At 41.8% G+C, this 19,297-nt stretch overlaps 2 protein-coding genes across 7 annotated transcripts in view; one reads left to right on the plus strand and one right to left on the minus strand.

The window, feature by feature from the left end:
• glsb (glutaminase b) overlaps positions 1–4,736 on the minus strand; it is a 44,759-nt gene extending 40,023 nt beyond the window's left edge. For 4 of the 6 annotated variants that reach the window (XM_032530224.1, XM_032530225.1, XM_032530229.1 and 1 more), the window contains exon 1: positions 4,316–4,735. In XM_032530224.1, the coding sequence (XP_032386115.1) occupies positions 4,316–4,614 (299 nt within the window). In that variant the 5' untranslated portion in view covers positions 4,615–4,735. Of the gene's footprint in view, positions 1–4,315 lie in introns of all 6 variants that reach the window. The other 2 variants (XM_032530227.1, XM_032530226.1) reach the window with 1 other exon arrangement.
• Positions 4,737–6,390: 1,654 nt separating this feature from the next.
• fkbp7 (FKBP prolyl isomerase 7) overlaps positions 6,391–19,297 on the plus strand; it is an 18,123-nt gene continuing 5,216 nt past the window's right edge. Inside the window, exons 1-2 of the mRNA XM_032530231.1 lie at positions 6,391–6,665; positions 7,859–8,010. Of these exons, the coding sequence (XP_032386122.1) occupies positions 6,451–6,665; positions 7,859–8,010 (367 nt within the window). The 5' untranslated portion in view covers positions 6,391–6,450. The remainder of the gene's footprint in view (positions 6,666–7,858; positions 8,011–19,297) is intronic.

Raw genomic sequence — 19,297 nt, forward strand, 5'->3', positions numbered from 1 at the left:
CAGAAACTACGCACTGTAGCTTTAACGTTAAATCTAATTTCCATGAAAAGCCAAACTTGTCCTCACAAGGACCCTTTTAAACTGAAGCATTACATGGCACGGACCAGATGCTTCTGGTCTGCATTCACGGCTAATGAAAGTGAGTATTTGACTCATTTAGTGACTCTTGGGGATCAATAAAGTATCCGTACATCTAACATTCCCATTTACATGTAGCCATGCAAAACATTATTTTTCAGAGTTTCCCAGCGGTGACGGACTTGTTGGACCGCGTGAACGCAGCGTCCCTTTTTCATTCCTTAAACCAGCTTCTTGAAAAGGTCGGCATAGCGATGTGTGTGCATAGCCAAAAACTTGTTGATATCCAAGTCTCCTGATAATGTTTAAAAGTAGCTGTGTGTGACCCGATTGGCTCAGTAGGCAGAGCAGGTGCACGTTTCCATAGAGGTTTATGGCTCGATGCAGAGGTCCTGGGTTTGAGTCCGACCTGTGACGATTTCCTGCATGTCTTCCAACGCCCTCACCTAGCTTCTCCTGTCCATTAAAAAGTGGAAAAGCTAAAAAAAAAATTAAAAAAAGCTGTTTCTCCTTCTTATCGGGTCTTGCAAATTGTTGGCTGGTTGGTTTTTGTATAGCAACGCACAGAGCTGACCATAAGCCAAAACAGGCAAGAGGCCTTAAACTACGGTAAAAACCCAGAGACACATATTCCGAATGCGCTGCATACATGTCCAAAGAATGCCTCTAAAACCTGAATAATAGTGGAATACTGCTCATGTCTTAATCGAAAAATGCTATATCCAGAAAAAGGCCTTATTTGGAAAATCCGACCGGAATATGCTGTTCACATAACCTCTATCAAATTCAGGATATTGCCATATTCGTAATAATAGTTGAATATTGGTGTGCATGTAAACGTACTCACTGACATCACTAACACTGAGATGTGCTGCACACGGCCCAAATCAGCATTTGGAATTCCAGGATTTAGTCTGCACCTCTTCCCTGCCTTCATCTCTCTTGGCACATTCTGTGCTCTCCGCAGAGTAAACACTCCACACACAGCCACGGTAACGGCGCCTCAACAAACCAAGATCGACAAAAATGCCGTCTGTCGGGCATGCCTAATTCATAGGGAGTGTTTTTGCCCTGATATCTGTCACTACATCTGCCCTGCAGCCGTGCAGCAGTCAACAGGTGCATCGCACAGTCACAAGGCAAGCTAGGACACACATGACAGTGACATGTTCGTAATTAAAAATAAGTATGGATAGAATGAAAAAGCACCAATCATGAATCAGACAACCTGTGCAACCACACTTAGACAGTGTTTGCTGTAGCGTGGGACTGAGAAATCATTCGAGGTTGTGAAAAGCTCATTAAGCACGGACACACCTTTTAGCAGGGGACGAGTGTTTGTTTCGAGAGTGTGCACTTTCTGTTGTGAAGCGTGAAAGGGACCGAAGCGGCAGCACTTTGTGCAGCGACCGCAGAAAACATGAGGGGAAATTAGGAAGTATTTGGGCTATTAAATGGGCACATCAAGATCAATGTATTAGTCGTGTGGCGTCATCCCCGGCCTGGGAAATCAGCCGTGTATTGGCTCTGGAGGAGCTTTGTTGATGGCGTTTCTTAGCTTAATGGGGACACACATTTAAGAAAAATCCTGTGCATTTACAGCACCAAGCATAGGAGCCTCAGCTGCGTCGACTTTTGAAAGTAGTTTTATATTCTGTCTCCTGCAAGTCCCCTAACTTCACAGAAGTGCAATACTGACTCACTGGAATGTCCCTTTAAGGCTCGTGATTTGCATGTACCTTGGCTAGAATAAGTCACAAACCCATGCTAAAGGTGATTAAAAAGAGAAATAAAAAAACATATTTTGGAAATGGATCTTAATGCCTTAGTAAAAAAAAATTAGGAAAATCCAACCTTTTAAGGACACCAATTGTCTTTGTGATTGAATAATGTATTGTAAATAAATAAGTGTTCATTAAAATACAGGGGACATAAGTATACACCCTCCCATGTTAAATTCCCATAGAGGCAGGCCGATTTTTACTATTAAAGACCAGTTATTTCATGGATCAGGATACTATGCATCCTGATAAAGTTCCCTTGGCCTTTAGAATTAAAATAACGCAGACTATGCAGACTTCTTCTTTTAGTTTAATGGATATGAGGCAAAGAGTCGGGATTTTAAAATCTCTTTTTGCTCTGGAGGAGTTATAGGCCTCTGGCTTTACAGTGCAGTATAGGCCATTTTTTATTTAATCATAGAGCACTCAGTGTATTTATTGTTCGATTCACCTCACACGTCCCTGGTCTAGCCATCTTAACATGCTTGATTACATCAATCCTCAATGTTCTCTACAGTTCTTTTAGTTGGCTTTTCAGTAAAAAAGTGCATGTTTTGGGAGACACAGGACCGTAAATAACAGTTCATACAATAGGTGCTTTGGAGGCCCAAGAAATGCTAAGATAACCATAGATTTAAAGATGTGAAAGGGCTATCTGGCCGGAGAGTGTGGAAATTTCCTAAGCACATGTCCTAAGTGTGCTAAGTCACATCAGTCACTTCAGTGACTTAGCACACTTCACTAAGCTGTGTGTTAGGGCTTAACCGCCACCCTAGCACAGTGACTCAGTGGATAGCACTTCTGCCTCACAGTGAGAAGGATCTTGGTTCAAATCCAAGTCCTTCTGAGCCTTTCTAAACCAGTTTTTATGTTCTCCTTGTTTGCATGGGGGTGCTCTGGTTTCTTCCCTCCATAAAGACATGCATGCAATTTAAAAATCTACAAGTGTGTCTTTCACTTTCCGTCTGAGTCATGTGTATCACAAGAGTCATTTGTCAGGTTTTGATATCTTAATCCTATCCACCTCTTCCACCCACTAAAGCTGTAACTGATCCCACATATTGCTCAGGGTAGATGGCTGTGAGCCAAGAACACTTTTTGTGTACAACATGTCTGGGACGCCTTACTAAGGTAATAGCAACCTAGCACTATATCTTCCTGTAAGCTATACCAGACAACAGCTCCAATGGTTTGGCCTTTCCTCCTTAATTTACTACTAGCTAACAGCTCAGTCTGCAGCTCAATAACTAACCCCTGATGTGTCATAAAATGTAATCCCTTTAATTCATTTCCCCTAAAAAGACTCAGACTGGAAACGAGATTGATTGTTTCCTAATGCACAGAATGGGATGTGAGACTTCCGAGGTTTAGCTTGTGAGTCATCATCAGTAATCTGGTCTCATCACGTGCCACAACACTTTTTTTCGTGCTGCTGACCCATAAAATATGAATCACAGAACGGATCTCAAATATAGAGAACAGTTTCCAAGGTCACTGTTGTCCTAAGCGTCCTAAAAATGACCAATATGTCAGGGAATGATAGGTAGAGCAAACATGATAGGAAAACTAATACTACAATTAATACTGCGCATTAAGATAACAAATTATTATTCCTACATTATTTTTACTTACTCTATTGTCTATGTATTTACTGTCCCATGAAGCAGTGCTCAAGTTTTCCACTTTCTATCAGACTACGGTCCTACTGTACAGGACAGAGAGCAGGTGTTGTCAGTAGTCCGGATCAGCCCTCCAGCTGTGACCCAAGGAGACTAGAAGGTCACATTAGAAAACCACCAGAAGCTAAAAACCCAGTCCTGGTCTCCACCCAGGCAGCAATGTAATAACCTAACAACAAAGTGAGTGTTCTGACCATGGGCTGCCACATACAGTTTATAAGTGGTAACTGTGTTATAACAGGTATAACACGTATTGAATGGGGATGCTACTGCTATTTCACTTTCAAACCAGGCGCACCATGCTGCGTAGGACCTCCTCAGGGACTACTAGCTAACACAAACGCTGCAAAAGCCGGCCAACTACAATCCTAATTAACTTTGAGTGAAGTTAAAGCGTTGGTATTTGAAGGAGACGTATTTCTATTGCTGCTTGGCTCAAAGCCATCGGAGCCTACACCGGTATGAAGAAGTCCCACATGCTGCGATAGCTGCTGTTAGGCCATGACGTTAACCGGGCCATTACACTTACTAGCTTTCTGGGTTTTGAGTGAGGTTATTTTCTCTTTGTATAAGCAATATATCTGTATCTTACATGTTAGGATGCAGGGTGATAAGTTAGCTACATATTGAGCGCTATTTAGTGCGCATTTACACAGCCTTTGTGGCGGTTAACCGGCGAACATCCGCTCGCGCCTGTATGCGTCACAACTGGCCATAAGCGCCAGTCGTGCCATCATACCGTGGTGTCAGGCGGCTTGTTCCGTACTTGAGACCTACTTTTCACTGGCTTCTTCAGGGCTGACAACATCCTTCTTCAGCTGTTCGTCCAGCTCCACGGCCCCTTCGGTTTTTGTGCAGTACGAGCGGAACGGGGCGGTGCGGGGCGCGGCGCGGTACGACGCGGCATGGAGGACCTTCAGCTGAGGGGAGACGGGTCTGGCATCAACGGAGGCGGTGCCGAAGCAGCAGCGGCGGCGGGTCGGGAACCAGGTCTTCTGTCTAGAGCCGGGCAAGGGACGCTTGAGGGTGGCTTCAAACAACTCCTTCAGCACTATCGAAAACCTAAACTGGAACATCTCAATCCTGTCAGGCAATTAGAGAAAAACGTCGTGGTGCCAAAAAATATATCCGGTAGCGACTGAATGGTTGTTGAGATATCTGTCCGACCACGTTGAGAGTCTGAGGGGCGATGACTCAGAGGCACCGGCGTCCTAAAATAAATACAAGCGCACGTTCCCGCCCCCCCACGGCTCCTATTGGTGGCATCGATGATGCCCGCGTCCAGACATGACTTATGACGCTGTGAAGTTTGCCATTGGTGTGTCTTTGTGTCTATCAATTTGTATCATTTTTTGGGGGGGGGGGGGGTGTGGTTTAAGCCTTGCTTATAACGTCATATAGCCTATTAATGACAGTGTTTTAGTAATTACATATGGTTGGATGTAAGATCCTGTATCGGCAATTTAGGCTTATTTAAATAAGTAATTGAATGCTAATAGGCCAGTTTTCCTTAGGAGGTGAAATGAATTTATTTAGTATTAATGAAAATATAATATGGCATGTTGCATGTTGCTACCACGACGTTAAGAGAGCTGCTAAGGCATGGAGACACTGTCCATGGAGCTATAAGCAATAGAAAGAAAAAGCTTTTAAAAATGAAACTGAAGAAGTTGTTAATTGATAATCGCTGTACCTGTAGTCACATAGGGGTGGGGAGGCTTGGTGTGGTGTGTGTGGTGTGTGTTTAGAGTGTGTTTGTGTGTATGGGGGGGGGGGGGGGGGATACAGATGGATGTGCCTTGTATGTTTATGTGCTTTATGAAGACTATTTTAATGTTGCAATGTTTCATGTTTGTTTTTCTGACTGTTTAATACCCTTCTAGGGACAGGCATGAAATTAGCAATAGCTATAAACGCTGTACATTGCATCTGTCCCTATTCAAATAAACATTGTTTTTTTAATGAAACCTTTGCTACATGTTGATTCACAGGCAATTGTACATGTATTTCATTCTCATGTATCTAAAAATGTGAGGTGAAAGCAAAACATAGGTACATACCATAACATAACAGGTACATAAAGCAATGCTATACTAGTGAAAAAGCTAAATGTCAGACATCTGTTGTAGAAGTTGTTGTTCTTCTAGTTTAGCAGCAACACTCTCCATGTGAAGTGTATTTCACTATTTCCTGTTTACATATTCCAACTTCTAGTTGTTCATTCACTCCTACAACACAAATATAATCTAGGTTGTTTCCATAGCATAGAATATATATACACATACATATATATCTATACATGTATATTTCTACATATATATGTACATATATACAAATATAAACACATACCTACACATACATATATGTACATACATATTTATACACCTATACATATATACATATAAATACAGTCGATGGTTGTATTAGATCTTTAGCAGGGGGTCCGCGACCCCTAGAGGGTCATCCGAGTTACTGCAGGGGCGCAGCCAAATTATTATTTTATACGTTTTTTTTATTTCAAAAATTAAAATATTTGTAGACTATTTAACGTTAACATGTATCTAATATAAAGCCTTTGCCTAAAAACTACTAACAACCCCTGATTTATAACATGCTAGGTCTGTAGAGTGACTGAGTTACGTTGCCCTTAGCGGAGTCTTTCAGGTAGAGTTTACAGTCCAATCTCTCTCAATACATCCATGCTTATAATAACATAATACATCCATGAGTCCGATGCGGCCTTCCTAAAGGCCAGGGCCATGGCTTGGTCCAGTTAAGACAAGGAAGAGGGATTTAGAGAACTTGGAAACAGAAACCCCTGACAGTCAGAGCTCCGGGCACACCAGTCCCATTTCTCCACGTCCTCCGGTGTGTCCAGACGTCAGAAGTTGCCACGAACGCACGGCGGCACGATGTGGAGGATAGCGAGCTGCGCGCTGTGGCTGGTTGTGGGTTCCCAGCTCGGTTTGTGGGGTGTTTGGGGGACAGCAGCTGAGCTGGACGGCGACGTCCGGGTCGAGGTCTTGTTCAAGCCCGAGCAGTGCACCCCCAAGAGTAAAAGAGGAGATCTGATGAACGTCCATTACGACGGCTTCCTCGCCAAAGACGGTTCTCAGTTCTACTGCAGGTTGGTGGTTCGAGGAAAACTTTTGCAAGCCAGTTTGATGTTTTTAAAGTCAACATGCAAATTTAGCGTGCTTTATTACTGTTTTATTAGGTATACGTGTAGTTTAGCGTCCCAAATTCCCCCTAACGTAACGTAACGTAACCCTAACCCTATCCTAACCAGCTCCAGGTCAAATCCATATAACCCTAACCAGTCGAGTCTTGGCGTGCCCATAGTTGGATTTGGGACTCTAAACTGCACATATGCCGTGCTGGCATGCTTTGTATTGTCTAACTGAAGATTGCTCACTATAGAGGTTTCACATTACACTCTACATTAAATGCTAAGGTCCCTAATACTGTATCTGAAGTCTCTTTTATATAGACCTTTTGGTCCTGATCTGTATCTGAAGTCTCTTTTATATGACCTTAGTGGTCCCTAATACTGTATCTGAAGTCTCTTTTATATCCTTAGTGGTCCCTAATACTGTATCTGAAGTCTCTTTAATAGACCTTAGTGGTCCCTGATAACTGTCTGAAGTCTCTTTATATAGACCTTAGTGGTCCCTGATCTGTATCTGAAGTCTCTTTATTAGACCTTAGTGGTCCCATACTGTATCTGAAGTCCTCTTTATATAGACCTTAGTGGTCCCGAATACTGTATCTGAAGTCTCTTTTATTGACCTTATTGGTCCCTAACTATGTATCTGAAGTCTCTTTATATAGACCTTAGTGGTCCCTAATACTGGATCTGACAGTCTCTTTTATATGACCTTAGTGGTCCCCTAATACTGTATCTGAAGTCTCTTTTATATAGACCTTGTGTCCCTAATACTGATCTGAAGTCTCTTTTTATAGACTTTAGGGTGGTCCCTAATACTGTATCTGAAGTCTCTTTTATATAGACCTTAGTGGTCCCCTAAACTGTACTGAAGTCTCTTTATATAGACCTTAGTGGTCCCAATACTGTATCGAAATCTTTTTTATATAGACCTTAGGGTCCCCTAATACTGTATCTGAATCTCTTTTTTTATAGACCTTAGTTCTATCCGACTATAACTACTGGAGAGTCTGCTCTTGAGACTTTGCTATCATTTTTTGAAATGTAGTTTTTCTTGGGACGTCTGGTCCCCCTAATGAGCTCGGATGTGTCCTGTAAATTCTACTGATGTGAATCCTGATTTATTTTATTTTTTTGGTACTGTTTCTGTGTAGTCGATCGGACAAAGCCGGGCACCCTCAGTGGTTTGTGCTGGGCGTTGGACAAGTCATCAAGGGCCTCGATATCGGGATGGAAGACATGTGTCCTGGAGAGAAGAGAAAAATAACGGTTCCCCCCGGCTTGGCCTTCGGAGAAAAGGGCAAAGGTAAGTAATTTTAACAGGGATTTTTGTATCAGGAAAAGCTTTTTATTACCCACGGCTAAATCATAGATTTACACAATATTACAGTACTTTAAAGGCTTTTTAGTCCCTAGTATGGTTCAGACTCAATTCCCATAATGCAACTTGATTGCATCATTTCATTAAACACATACACGTCTTCTAAACTACACAGCCCCCGTTTGAAACGTAGTCTCCAACCCTGAGCCGAGATAACCCTGATGACATCACTACTAAATCACCAGGGTTATTTGGACCACTAAGGTCTGTGTAAAAAAGACTTCAGATCCAGTATTAGGGACCACTAAGGTCTATATAAAGAGACTTCATTATATGACCTTAGTGGTCCAATACTGTATCTGAAGTCTCTTTATATAGACCTTAGTGTCCCTAATACTGTATCTGAAGTCTCTTTATATAGACCTTAGTGGTCCCTAATACTGTATCTGAAGTCTCTTTATATAGAACCTTAGTGGTCCCTAATACTGTATCTGAAGTCTCTTTTATATAGACCTTAGTGGTCCCTAATACTGTATCTGAAGTCTCTTTTATATATAGACCTTAGTGGTCCCTAATACTGTATCTGAAGTCTCTTTATATAGACCTTAGTGGTCCCTAACACGTATCTGAAGTCCTCTTTATATAGACCTTAGTGGTCCCCTAATACTGTATCTGAAGTCTCTTTTATATAGACCGTAGTGGTCCCTAATCTGTATCTGAAGTCCTCTTTTATATAGACCTTAGTGTTCCCAAATACTGTATCTGAAGTCCCTTTATATAGACCTAGTGGTCCCATAATACTGTATCTGAAGTCTCTTTTATAGACCTTAGTGGTCCCTATACTGTATCTGAAGTCTCTTATATAGACCTTAGTGGTCCCTAATACTGTATCTGAAGTCTCTTTTATATAGACCTTAGTGGTACCCTAATACTGTATCTGAAGTCTCTTTATATAGACCTTAGTGGTCCCTAATACTGTATCTGAAGTCTCTTTTATATAGACCTTAGGGGTCCCTAATACTGTATCTGAAGTCTCTTTTATATAGACCTGTGGGTCCCCTAATACTGTATCTGAAGTCTCTTTATATAGACCTTAGTGGTCCCTAATACTGTATCTGAAGTCTCTTTTACATAGACCTTAGTGGTCCCCTAATACTGTATCTGACGTCTCTTTTATATAGACCTTAGTGGTCCCTAATACTGTATCTGAAGTCTCTTTTATATAGACCGTAGTGGTCCCTAATACTGTATCTGAAGTCTCTTTTATATAGACCTTAGTGGTCCCAAATACTGTATCTGAAGTCCCTTTATATAGACCTTAGTGGTCCCATAATACTGTATCTGAAGTCTCTTTATATAGACCTTAGTGGTACCCTAATACTGTATCTGAAGTCCCTTTATATAGACCTTAGTGGTCCCCTAATACTGTATCTGAAGTCTCTTTTATATAGACCTTAGTGGTCCCTAATACTGTATCTGAAGTCTCTTTATATAGACCTTAGTGGTCCCTAATACTGTATCTGAAGTCTCTTTTATATAACGCTTAGTGGTCCCCTAATACTGTATCTGAAGTCTCTTTTATATAGACCTTAGTGGTCCCTAATACTGTATCTGAAGTCTCTTTATAAGACCTTAGTGGTCCCTAATACTGAATCTGAAGTCTCTTTATATAGACCTTAGTGGTCCCTATATCTGATCTGAAGTCTCTTTAATGACCTTAGTGGTCCCTAATACTGTATCTGAAGTCCTCTTTATAGACCTTAGTGTCCCCTAATACTGTATCTGATTCTCTTTTATATAGACCTTAGTGGTCCCTAATACTGTATCTGAAGTCTCTTTATATAGACCTTAGTGGTCCCTAATACGTTCTGAAGTCTCTTTATATAGACCTTAGTGGTCCCTAATACTGTATCTGAAGTCCTTTTATATAGACCTTAGTGGTCCCTAATACTGTATCTGAAGTCTCTTTACAAGACCTTGTGGTCCCCTAATACTGTATCTGAGTCTCTTTTATATAACCTTAGTGGTCCCTAATACTGTATCTGAAGTCTCTTTTATAATAACCGTAGTGTCCCTAAACTGTATCTGAAGTCTCTTTATATAGACCTTAGTGGTCCCAAAATACGTATCTGAAGTCCTTTATATAGACCTTAGTGTTCCCATAATACTGTATCTGAAGTCTCTTTATATAGACCTTAGTGGTCCCCTAATACTGTATCTGAAGCCCCTTTATATAGACCTTAGTGGTCCCCTAATACTGTATCTGAAGTCTCTTTTATATAGACCTTAGTGGTCCCTAATACTGTATCTGAAGTCTCTTTATATAGACCTTAGTGGTCCCTAATACTGTATCTGAAGTCTCTTTTATATAGACCTTAGTGGTCCCCTAATACTGTATCTGAAGTTCTCTTTATATAGACCTTAGTGCCCCTATACTGTATCTGAATGTCTCTTTTATAGACCTTAGTGTCCCTAATACTGTTTCTGAAGTCCTTTTATAGACCTTAGTGGTCCCTAATACTGTATCTGGAATTCCTTTATATAGACCTTAGGGGTCCCCTAATACTGTCTCGAAGTCTCTTTCATAGACCTTAGTGGTCCCCTAATACTTGTATCTGACTCCTTTTATATAGACATTTGTGGTCCCTAATACTGTATCTGAAGTCTCTTTTATATAGACCTTAGTGGTCCTAATACTGTATCTGAGTCTCTTTTATATAGACCTTAGTGGTCCCAAACTGTATCTGAAGTCCCTTATATAGACCTTAGTGGTCCCATAATACTGTATCTGAAGTCTCTTTATATGACCGTTGTACCCAATACTGTATCTGAAGTCCCTTTATAGACCTTAGTGGTCCCCTAATACTGTATCTGAAGTCTCTTTTAATAGACCTTAGTGGTCCCAATACTGTATCTGAAGTCTCTTATATAGACCTTAGTGGCCCCTAATACTGTATCTGAGTCTCTTTATTACACCTGTGGTCCCTATACTGTATCTGAAGTCTCTTTATATAGACCTTAGTGTCCCCTAATACTGTATCTGAATCTCTTTAATAGACCTTAGTGGTCCCTAATACTGTATCTGAAGTCTCTTTATAAGACCTTAGTGGTCCCTAATACTGTATCTGAAGTCTCTTATATAGACCTTAGTGGTCCCTAATACTGGATCTGAAGTCTTTTTTACAACGACCTAGTGGTCCAAATAACCTGGTGATTAGTAGTGATCATCAGGGTATCTCGGCTCAGGGTTGGAGCTACGTTTCACGGGGGCGTGTAGTTATAAGACGTGTATGTGTTTAATGAAATGATGCATCAAGTTGCATTATGGGAATTGAGTCTGAACCATACTAGGACTAAAAGCCTTTAAAGTACTGTAATATTGTGTAAATCTATGATTTAGCCGTGGGTAATAAAAACTTTTCCTGATACAAAATCCCGTTTAAAATTACTTACCTTTGCCCTTTTCTCCGAAGGCCACCGGGGGGAACCGTTATTTTTCTCTTCTCTCCAGGACCATGTCTTCATCCCGATATCGAGGCCCTTGATGACTTTCCAACGCCCAGCACAAACCACTGGGGTGCCCGGCTTTGTCGATCGACTACACAAAACAGTACCAAAATAAAATAATCAGGATTCACATCAGTAGAATTTACAGGACACATCCAGCTCATTAGGGGACCAGCCGTCCAAGAAAAACTACATTTCAAAGGATAGCAAGTCTCAAGAGCAGACTCTCCAGTAGTTATAGTCGGATAGAACTAAGTTCTATATAAAAAAGATTTCAGAACATATTAGGGGACCACTAAGGTCTATATAAAAAAGATTTCAGATCCAGTATTAGGGGACCACTAAGGTCTATATAAAGACTTCAGATACAGTATTAGGGGACACTAAGGTCTATATAAAGAGACTTCAGATACAGTATTAGACCACTAAGGTCTATATAAAAGAGACTTCAGATACATATTAGGGACCACTAAGGTCTATATAAAAGAGACTTCATACAGTATAGGGTACCACTAAGGTCTATATAAAGAGACTTCAGATCCAGTATTAGGGACCACTAAGGTCTATATAAAAGAGACTTCAGATCCAGTATTAGGGACCCTAGGTCTATATAAAGAGACTTCAGATACGTATTCGGGGACCACTAAGGTCTATATAAAGAGACTTCAGATCCAGTATCAGGGCCACTAAGGTCTTAATAAAAGAGACTTCAGATACAGTATCAGGACCACTAAGGTCTATATAAAGAACTTCAGATACATAGCAGCCATAAGGTCATATAAAAGAGACTTCAGATACAGTATCAGGGACCACTAAGGTCTATATAAAGAGACTTCAGATACAGTATAGGGACCACTAAGGTCTATATAAAAGAGACTTCAGATACAGTATCAGGGACCACTAAGGTCTATATAAAGAGACTTCAGAACAGTATTGGGAACCACAAGGTCTATATAAAAGACTTCAGATACAGTTAGGACCACTAAGGTCTATATAAAAGAGACTTCGAACATTGGACACTAGTCTATATAAGGACTCAGATACAGTATTAGGACCTTAGCATTTAATGTAAGTGTAATGTGAAACCTCTATAGTGACCAATCTTCATGTAGACACAAAGCATGCCAGCACGGCATATGTTGCAGTTTAGAGTCCCAAATCCAACTATGGGCACGCCAAGACTCGACTGGTTAGGGTTATATGGATTTGACCTGGAGCTGGTTAGGATAGGGTTAGGGTTACTTTACGTTACGTTAGGGGAAATTTGGACGCTAAACTACACGTATACCTATAAACAGTAATAAAGCACGCTAAATTTGCATGTTGACTTTAAAACACATCAAACTGGCTTGCAAAAGTTTTCCTCGAACCACCAACCTGCAGTAGAACTGAGAACCGTCTTTGGCGAGGAAGCCGTGTAATGGACGTTCATCAGATCTCCTCTTTTACCTCTTGGGGTGCACTGCTCGGGCTTGAACAAGACCTCGACCCGGACGTCGCCGTCCAGCTCAGCGCTGTCCCCCAAACACCCACAAACCGAGCTGGGAACCCACAACCAGCCACAGCGCGCAGCTCGCTATCCTCCACATCGTGCCGCCGTGCGTTCGGCAACTTCTGACGTCTGGACACACCGAGGACGTGGAGAAATGGGACTGGTGTGCCCGGAGCTCTGACTGTCAGGGTTTCTGTTTCCAAGTTCTCTAAATCCCTCTTCCTTGTCTTAACTGGACCAAGCCATGCCCTGGCCTTTAGGAAGGCCGCATCGGACTCATGATGTATTATGTTATTTAAGCATGGATGTATTGAGAGAGATTGGACTGTAAACTCTACTGAAAGACTCCCTAAGGGCAACGTAACTCATTCACTCTACAGACCTAGCATGTTATAAATCAGGGGTTGTTAGTAGTTTTTAGGCAAAGGCTTTATATTAGATACATGTTACGTTAAATAGTCACAAATATTTTAATTTTTGAAATAAAAAAACGTATAAAATATAATTTGGCTGCGCCCCTGCAGTAACTCGATGACCCTCTAGGGGTCGCGGACCCCCTGCTAAAGATCTAATACAACCATCGACTGTATTTATATGTATATGTATAGGTGTATAAATTGTATGTACATATATGTATGTGTAGGTATGTGTTTAATTTTGTATATATGTACATATATATGTTAAAATATACATGTATGATATATGTTATGTGTATATATTATCTATGCTATGAAACACCTAGATTATTTTGTGTTGTAGGAGTGAATGAACAACTAGAATTTTGGAATATGTAAACAGAAATAGTGAAATACACTTCACATGGAGAGTGTTGCTGCTAACTAAGAACAACAACTTCTACAACAGATGTCTGACATTTAGCTTTTCACTAGTATAGCATTGCTTTATGTACCTGTTAGTTATGGTATGTACCTATTTTTTGCTTTCACCTCACATTTTTGATACATGAGAATGAAATACATGTACAATTGCCTGTGAATCAACATGTAGCAAAGGTTTCATTAAAAACAATGTTTATTTGATAGGGACAGATGCAATGTACGCGTTTATAGCTATTGCTATTTTCATGCCGTCCCTAGAAGGTATTAACAGTCAGAAAAAACAAACATGAAACATTGCACATTAAATAGTCTTCATAAAGCACATAAACATACAGGCACATCCATCTGTATCCCCCCCCCCCCCCCCCCCACCTACACACAAACACACTCTAACCACACACACACACACACACACCCAAGCTCCCCACCCCTATGTGACTACAGGTACAGCGATTATCATTACACAACTTCTTCAGTTTCATTTTTAAAAGCTTTTTTCTTTCTATTGCTTATAGCTCCATGGACAGCATGTCTCCATGCCTTAGCAGCTCTCTTAACGTCGTGGTAGCAACATGCAAACATGCCTATTATATTTTTCATTAATACTAAATAAATTCATTTCACCTCCTAAGGAAAACTGGCCTATTAGCATTCAATTACTTATTTAAAATAGCCTATATTGCCGATACAGGATCTTACATCCAACCATATGTAATTACTAAAAACACTGTCATTAATAGCTATATGACGTTTATAAGCAAAGCTATAACCCCCCCCCCCCCCCCCCCAAAAAATGATACAAATTGATAGACACAAAGACACACCAATGGCAAACTTCACAGCGTCATAAGTCATGTCTGACGCGGGCATCACGATGCGCCACCAATAGGAGCCGTGGGGGGGCGGGAACGTGCGCTGTTTTATTTTAGGACGCCGGTGCCTCTGAGTCATCGCCCCTCAGACTCTCAACGTGGTCGGACAGATATCTCAACAACCATCAGTCAGTCGCTACCGGATATATTTTTTGGCACCACGACGTTTTTCTCTAATTGCCTGACAGTTGGAGATGTTCCAGTTTAGGTTTTCGATAGTGCTGAAGGATTGTTTGAAGCCACCCTCAAGCGTCCCTTGCCCGGCTCTAGACAGAAGACCTGGTTCCCGACCCGCCGCCGCGGCTGCTTCGGCAACCGCCCTCCGTTGATGCCAGACCCGTCTCCCCTCACTGAGGTCCTCCATGCCGCGTCGTACCGCGCCGCGCCCCGCACCGCCCCGTTCCTCGTACTGCACAAAACCGAAGGGGCCGTGGAGCTGGACGAACGCTAAAAGGATGTGTCAGCCCTGAAGAAGCCAGTGAAAAGTAGGTCTCAAGTACGGAACAAGCCGCCTGCACCACGGTATGATGGCACGACTGGCGCTTATGGCCAGTTGTGACGCATACAGGCGCGAGCGGATGTTCGCCGGTTAACCGCCACAAAGGTGTGTAAATGCGCACTAAATAGCGCTCAATATGTCTAACTTATCACCCTGCATCCTAACATGTAAGATACAGAATATATGCTTATACAAAGAGAAATAACCTCACTCAAAACCCAGAAAGCTAGTAGTGTAATGGCCCGGTTAACGTCATGGCCTAACAGCAGCTACGCAGCATGTGGGACTTCTTCATACCGGTTTAGGCTCCGATGGCTTTGAGCCAAGCAGCAATAGAAATACGTCTCTTCAAATACCAACGCTTAACTTCACTCAAAGTTAATTAGGATTGTAGTTGGCCGCTTTTGCAGCGTTTGTGTTAGCTAGTAGTCCCTGAGGAGTCCACGCGCTGTGCGCCGGTTTGAAAGTGAATAGCTAGCATCCCCATCAATACGTGTTATCCTGTTATAACACAGTTACCACTTATAAACTGTATGTGCACCCCTGGTCAGAACACTCACTTGTTGTTAGGTTATTACATTGCTGCCTGGTTGGAGACCAGGACTGGGTTTTTATCTTCTGTTGGTTTTCTAATGTGACCTTCTAGTCTCCTTGGTCACAGCTGGAGGGCTGATCCGGACTACTGACACACCTCTCTCTGTCCTGTACAGTAGACCGTAGTCTGATAGAAAGTGGAAAACTGAGCACTGCTTCATGGGACAGTAAATACAGACATAGAGTAGTAAAAATAATGTAGGAATAATAATTTGTTATCTTAATGCGCAGTATATTGTAGTATAGTTTCCTATCAGTTTGCTCTACCTATCATTCCCTGACATATTGGTCATTTTGGACGCTTAGGACAACTGACCTTGGAAACTGTTCTCTATATTTGAGATCCGTTCTGTGATTCATATTTTATGGTCAGCAGCACGAAAAAAAGTGTGTGGCACGTGATGAGACCAGATTACTGATGATGACTCACAAGCTAAACCTCGGAAGTCTCACATCCCTTCTGTGCATTAGGAAACAATCAATCTCGTTTCCAGTCTGAGTCTTTTTAGGGGAAATGAATTAAAGGATTACATTTTAGACACATCAGGGGTTAGTTATTGCTGCAGACTGAGCTGTTAGCTAGTAGTAAATTAAGGAGGAAAGGCCAAACCATTGGAGCTGTTGTCTGGTATAGCTTACAGGAAGATATAGTGCTAGGTTGCTATTACCTTAGTAAGCGTCCCAGACTGTTGTACACAAAAAAGTGTTCTTGCTCACAGCCATCTACCCTGAGCAATATGTGGGATCAGTTACAGCTTTAGTGGTTGGAAGAGGTGGATAGGATTAAGATATCAAAACCTGACAAATGACTCTTGTGATACACTGACTCAGACGAAAGTGAAGACCACTTGTAGATTTTTAAATTCATGCATGTCTTTATGGAGGGAAGAAACCAGAGCACCCCCATGCAAACAAGGAGAACATAAAAACTGGTTTAGAAAGGCTCAGAAGGACTTGGATTTGAACCAAATCCTTCTCACTGTGAGCAGAGTGCTATCCACTGAGTCACTGTGCTAGGGTGGCGGTTAAGCCCTAACACACAGCTTAGTGAGTGTGCTAAGTCACTGAAGTGAGAGTGACTTAGCACACTAGAGGACATGTGCTAGGAAATTTCCACACTCTCCGGCCAATAGCCCTTTCACATCTTTAAATCTATGGTTATCTTAGCATTTCTTGGGCCTCCAAGCACCTATTGTATGAACTGTTATTTACGGTCCTGTTCTCCCAAAACATGCACTTTTTTACTGAAAGCCAACTAAAAGAACTGTAGAGAACATTGAGGATTGATGTAATCAAGCATGTTAAGATGGCTAGACCAGGGACGTTGTGAGGTGACGAACAATAATACACTGAGTGCTCTATGAATTAATAAAAATGGCCTATACTGCACTGTAAAGCCAGAGGCCTAACTCCTCCAGAGCAAAAAGAGATTTAAAATCCCGACTCTTTGCCTCATATCCATTAACTAAAGAAGAAGTCTGCATGGTCTGCGTTATTTTAATTCTAAGGCCAAGGGAACTTTATCAGGATGCATAGTATCCTGATCCATGAAATAATGGTCTTTAATAGTAAAATCGGCCTGCCTCTATGGGAATTTAACATGGGAGGGTGTATACTTATGTCCCCTGTTTTAATGAACACTTATTTATTTACAATACATATTCAATCCAAAAGACAATTGGTGTCCTTAAAGGTTGATTTCCTAATTTTTTTTACTAAGGCATTAAGTCCATTTCCAAAATATGTTTTTTTATTCTCTTTTTAATCACCTTTAGCATGGGTTTGTGACTATTCTAGCCAAGGTACATGCAATCACGAGCCTTAAGGGACATTCCAGTGAGTCAGTATTGCACTTCTGTGAAGTTAGGGGACTTGCAGGAGACAGAATATAAAACTACTTTCAAAAGTCCGACGCAGCTGAGGCTCCTATGCTTGGTGCTGTAAATGCACAGGATTTTTCTTAAATGTGTGTCCCCATTAAGCTAAGAAACGCCATCACAAAGCTCCTCCAGAGCCAATACACGGCTGATTTCCCAGGCCGGGATGACGCCACACGACTAATACATTGATCTTGATGTGCCCATTTATAGCCCCAATACTTCCTATTTCCCCTCATGTTTTCTGCGGTCGCTGCACAAGTGCTGCCGCTTCGGTCCCTTCACGCTTCACACAGAAAGTGCACACTCTCGAACAAACACTCGTCCCCTGCTAAAGGTGTTGTCCGTGCTTGAGCTTTTCACAACCTCGAATGATTTCTCAGTCCCACGCTACAGCAAACACTGTCTAAGTGTGGTTGCACAGGTTTGTCTGATTCATGATTGGTGCTTTTTCATTCTATCCATACTTATTTTAATTACGAACATCACTGTCATGTGTGTCCTAGCTTGCCTTGTGACTGTGCGATGCACCTGTTGACTGCTGCACGGCTGCAGGGCAGAGGTAGTGACAGATATCAGGGCAAAAACACTCCCTATGAATTAGGCATGCCCGACAGACGGCATTTTTGTCGATCTTGGTTTGTTGAGGCGCCGTTACCGTGGCTGTGTGTGGAGTGTTTACTCTGCGCGGAGAGCACAGAATGTGCCAAGAGAGATGAAGGCAGGAAGAGGTGCAGACTAAATCCTGGAATTCCAAATGCTGATTTGGGCCGTGTGCAGCACATCTCAGTGTTAGTGATGTCAGTGAGTACTTTACATGCACACCAATATTCAACTATTATTACGAATATGGCAATATCCTGAATTTGATAGAGGTTATGTGAACAGCATATTCCGGTCGGATTTTCAATAGGCCTTTTTCTGGATATAGCATTTTTCGATTAGACATGGCAGTATTCCACTATTATTCATTTTAGAGGCATTCTTTGGACATGTATGCAGCGCATTCGGATATGTGTCTCTGGGTTTTTACCGTAGTTTAAGGCCTCTTGCCTGTTTTGGCTTATGGTCAGCTCTGTGCGTTGCTATACAAACCAACCAGCCAACAATTTGCAAGACCCTATAGAAGGGAAACCGCTTTTTTTTTAATTTTTTTTTTAGCTTTTCCACTTTTTAATGGACAGGAGAAGCTAGGTGAGGGGGCGTTGGAAGACATGCAGGAAATCGTCACAGGTCGGACTCAAACCCAGACCTCTGCATCGAGCCATAAACCTCTATGGAAACGTGCACCTGCTCTGCCTACTGAGCCCATCGGGTCACACACAGCTACTTTTAAACATTATCAGGAGACTTGGATATCAACAAGTTTTTGGCTATGCCCCACAATCGCTATGCCGACCTTTTCAAGAAGCTGGTTTAAGGAATGAAAAGGGCACGCTGCGTTCACGCGGTCCAACAAGTCCGTCACCCGGGCTGGAAACTCTGAAAATAATGTTTTGCATGGCTACATGTAAATGGGAATGTTAGATGTACGATACTTTATTGATCCCCAAGAGTCCCTAAATGAGTCAAAATACTCACTTCCTTTCCTT

The sequence above is a fragment of the Etheostoma spectabile genome, chromosome 11 (assembly GCF_008692095.1).
Source record: "Etheostoma spectabile isolate EspeVRDwgs_2016 chromosome 11, UIUC_Espe_1.0, whole genome shotgun sequence".
Classification (NCBI taxonomy): Eukaryota; Metazoa; Chordata; class Actinopteri; order Perciformes; family Percidae; genus Etheostoma; species Etheostoma spectabile.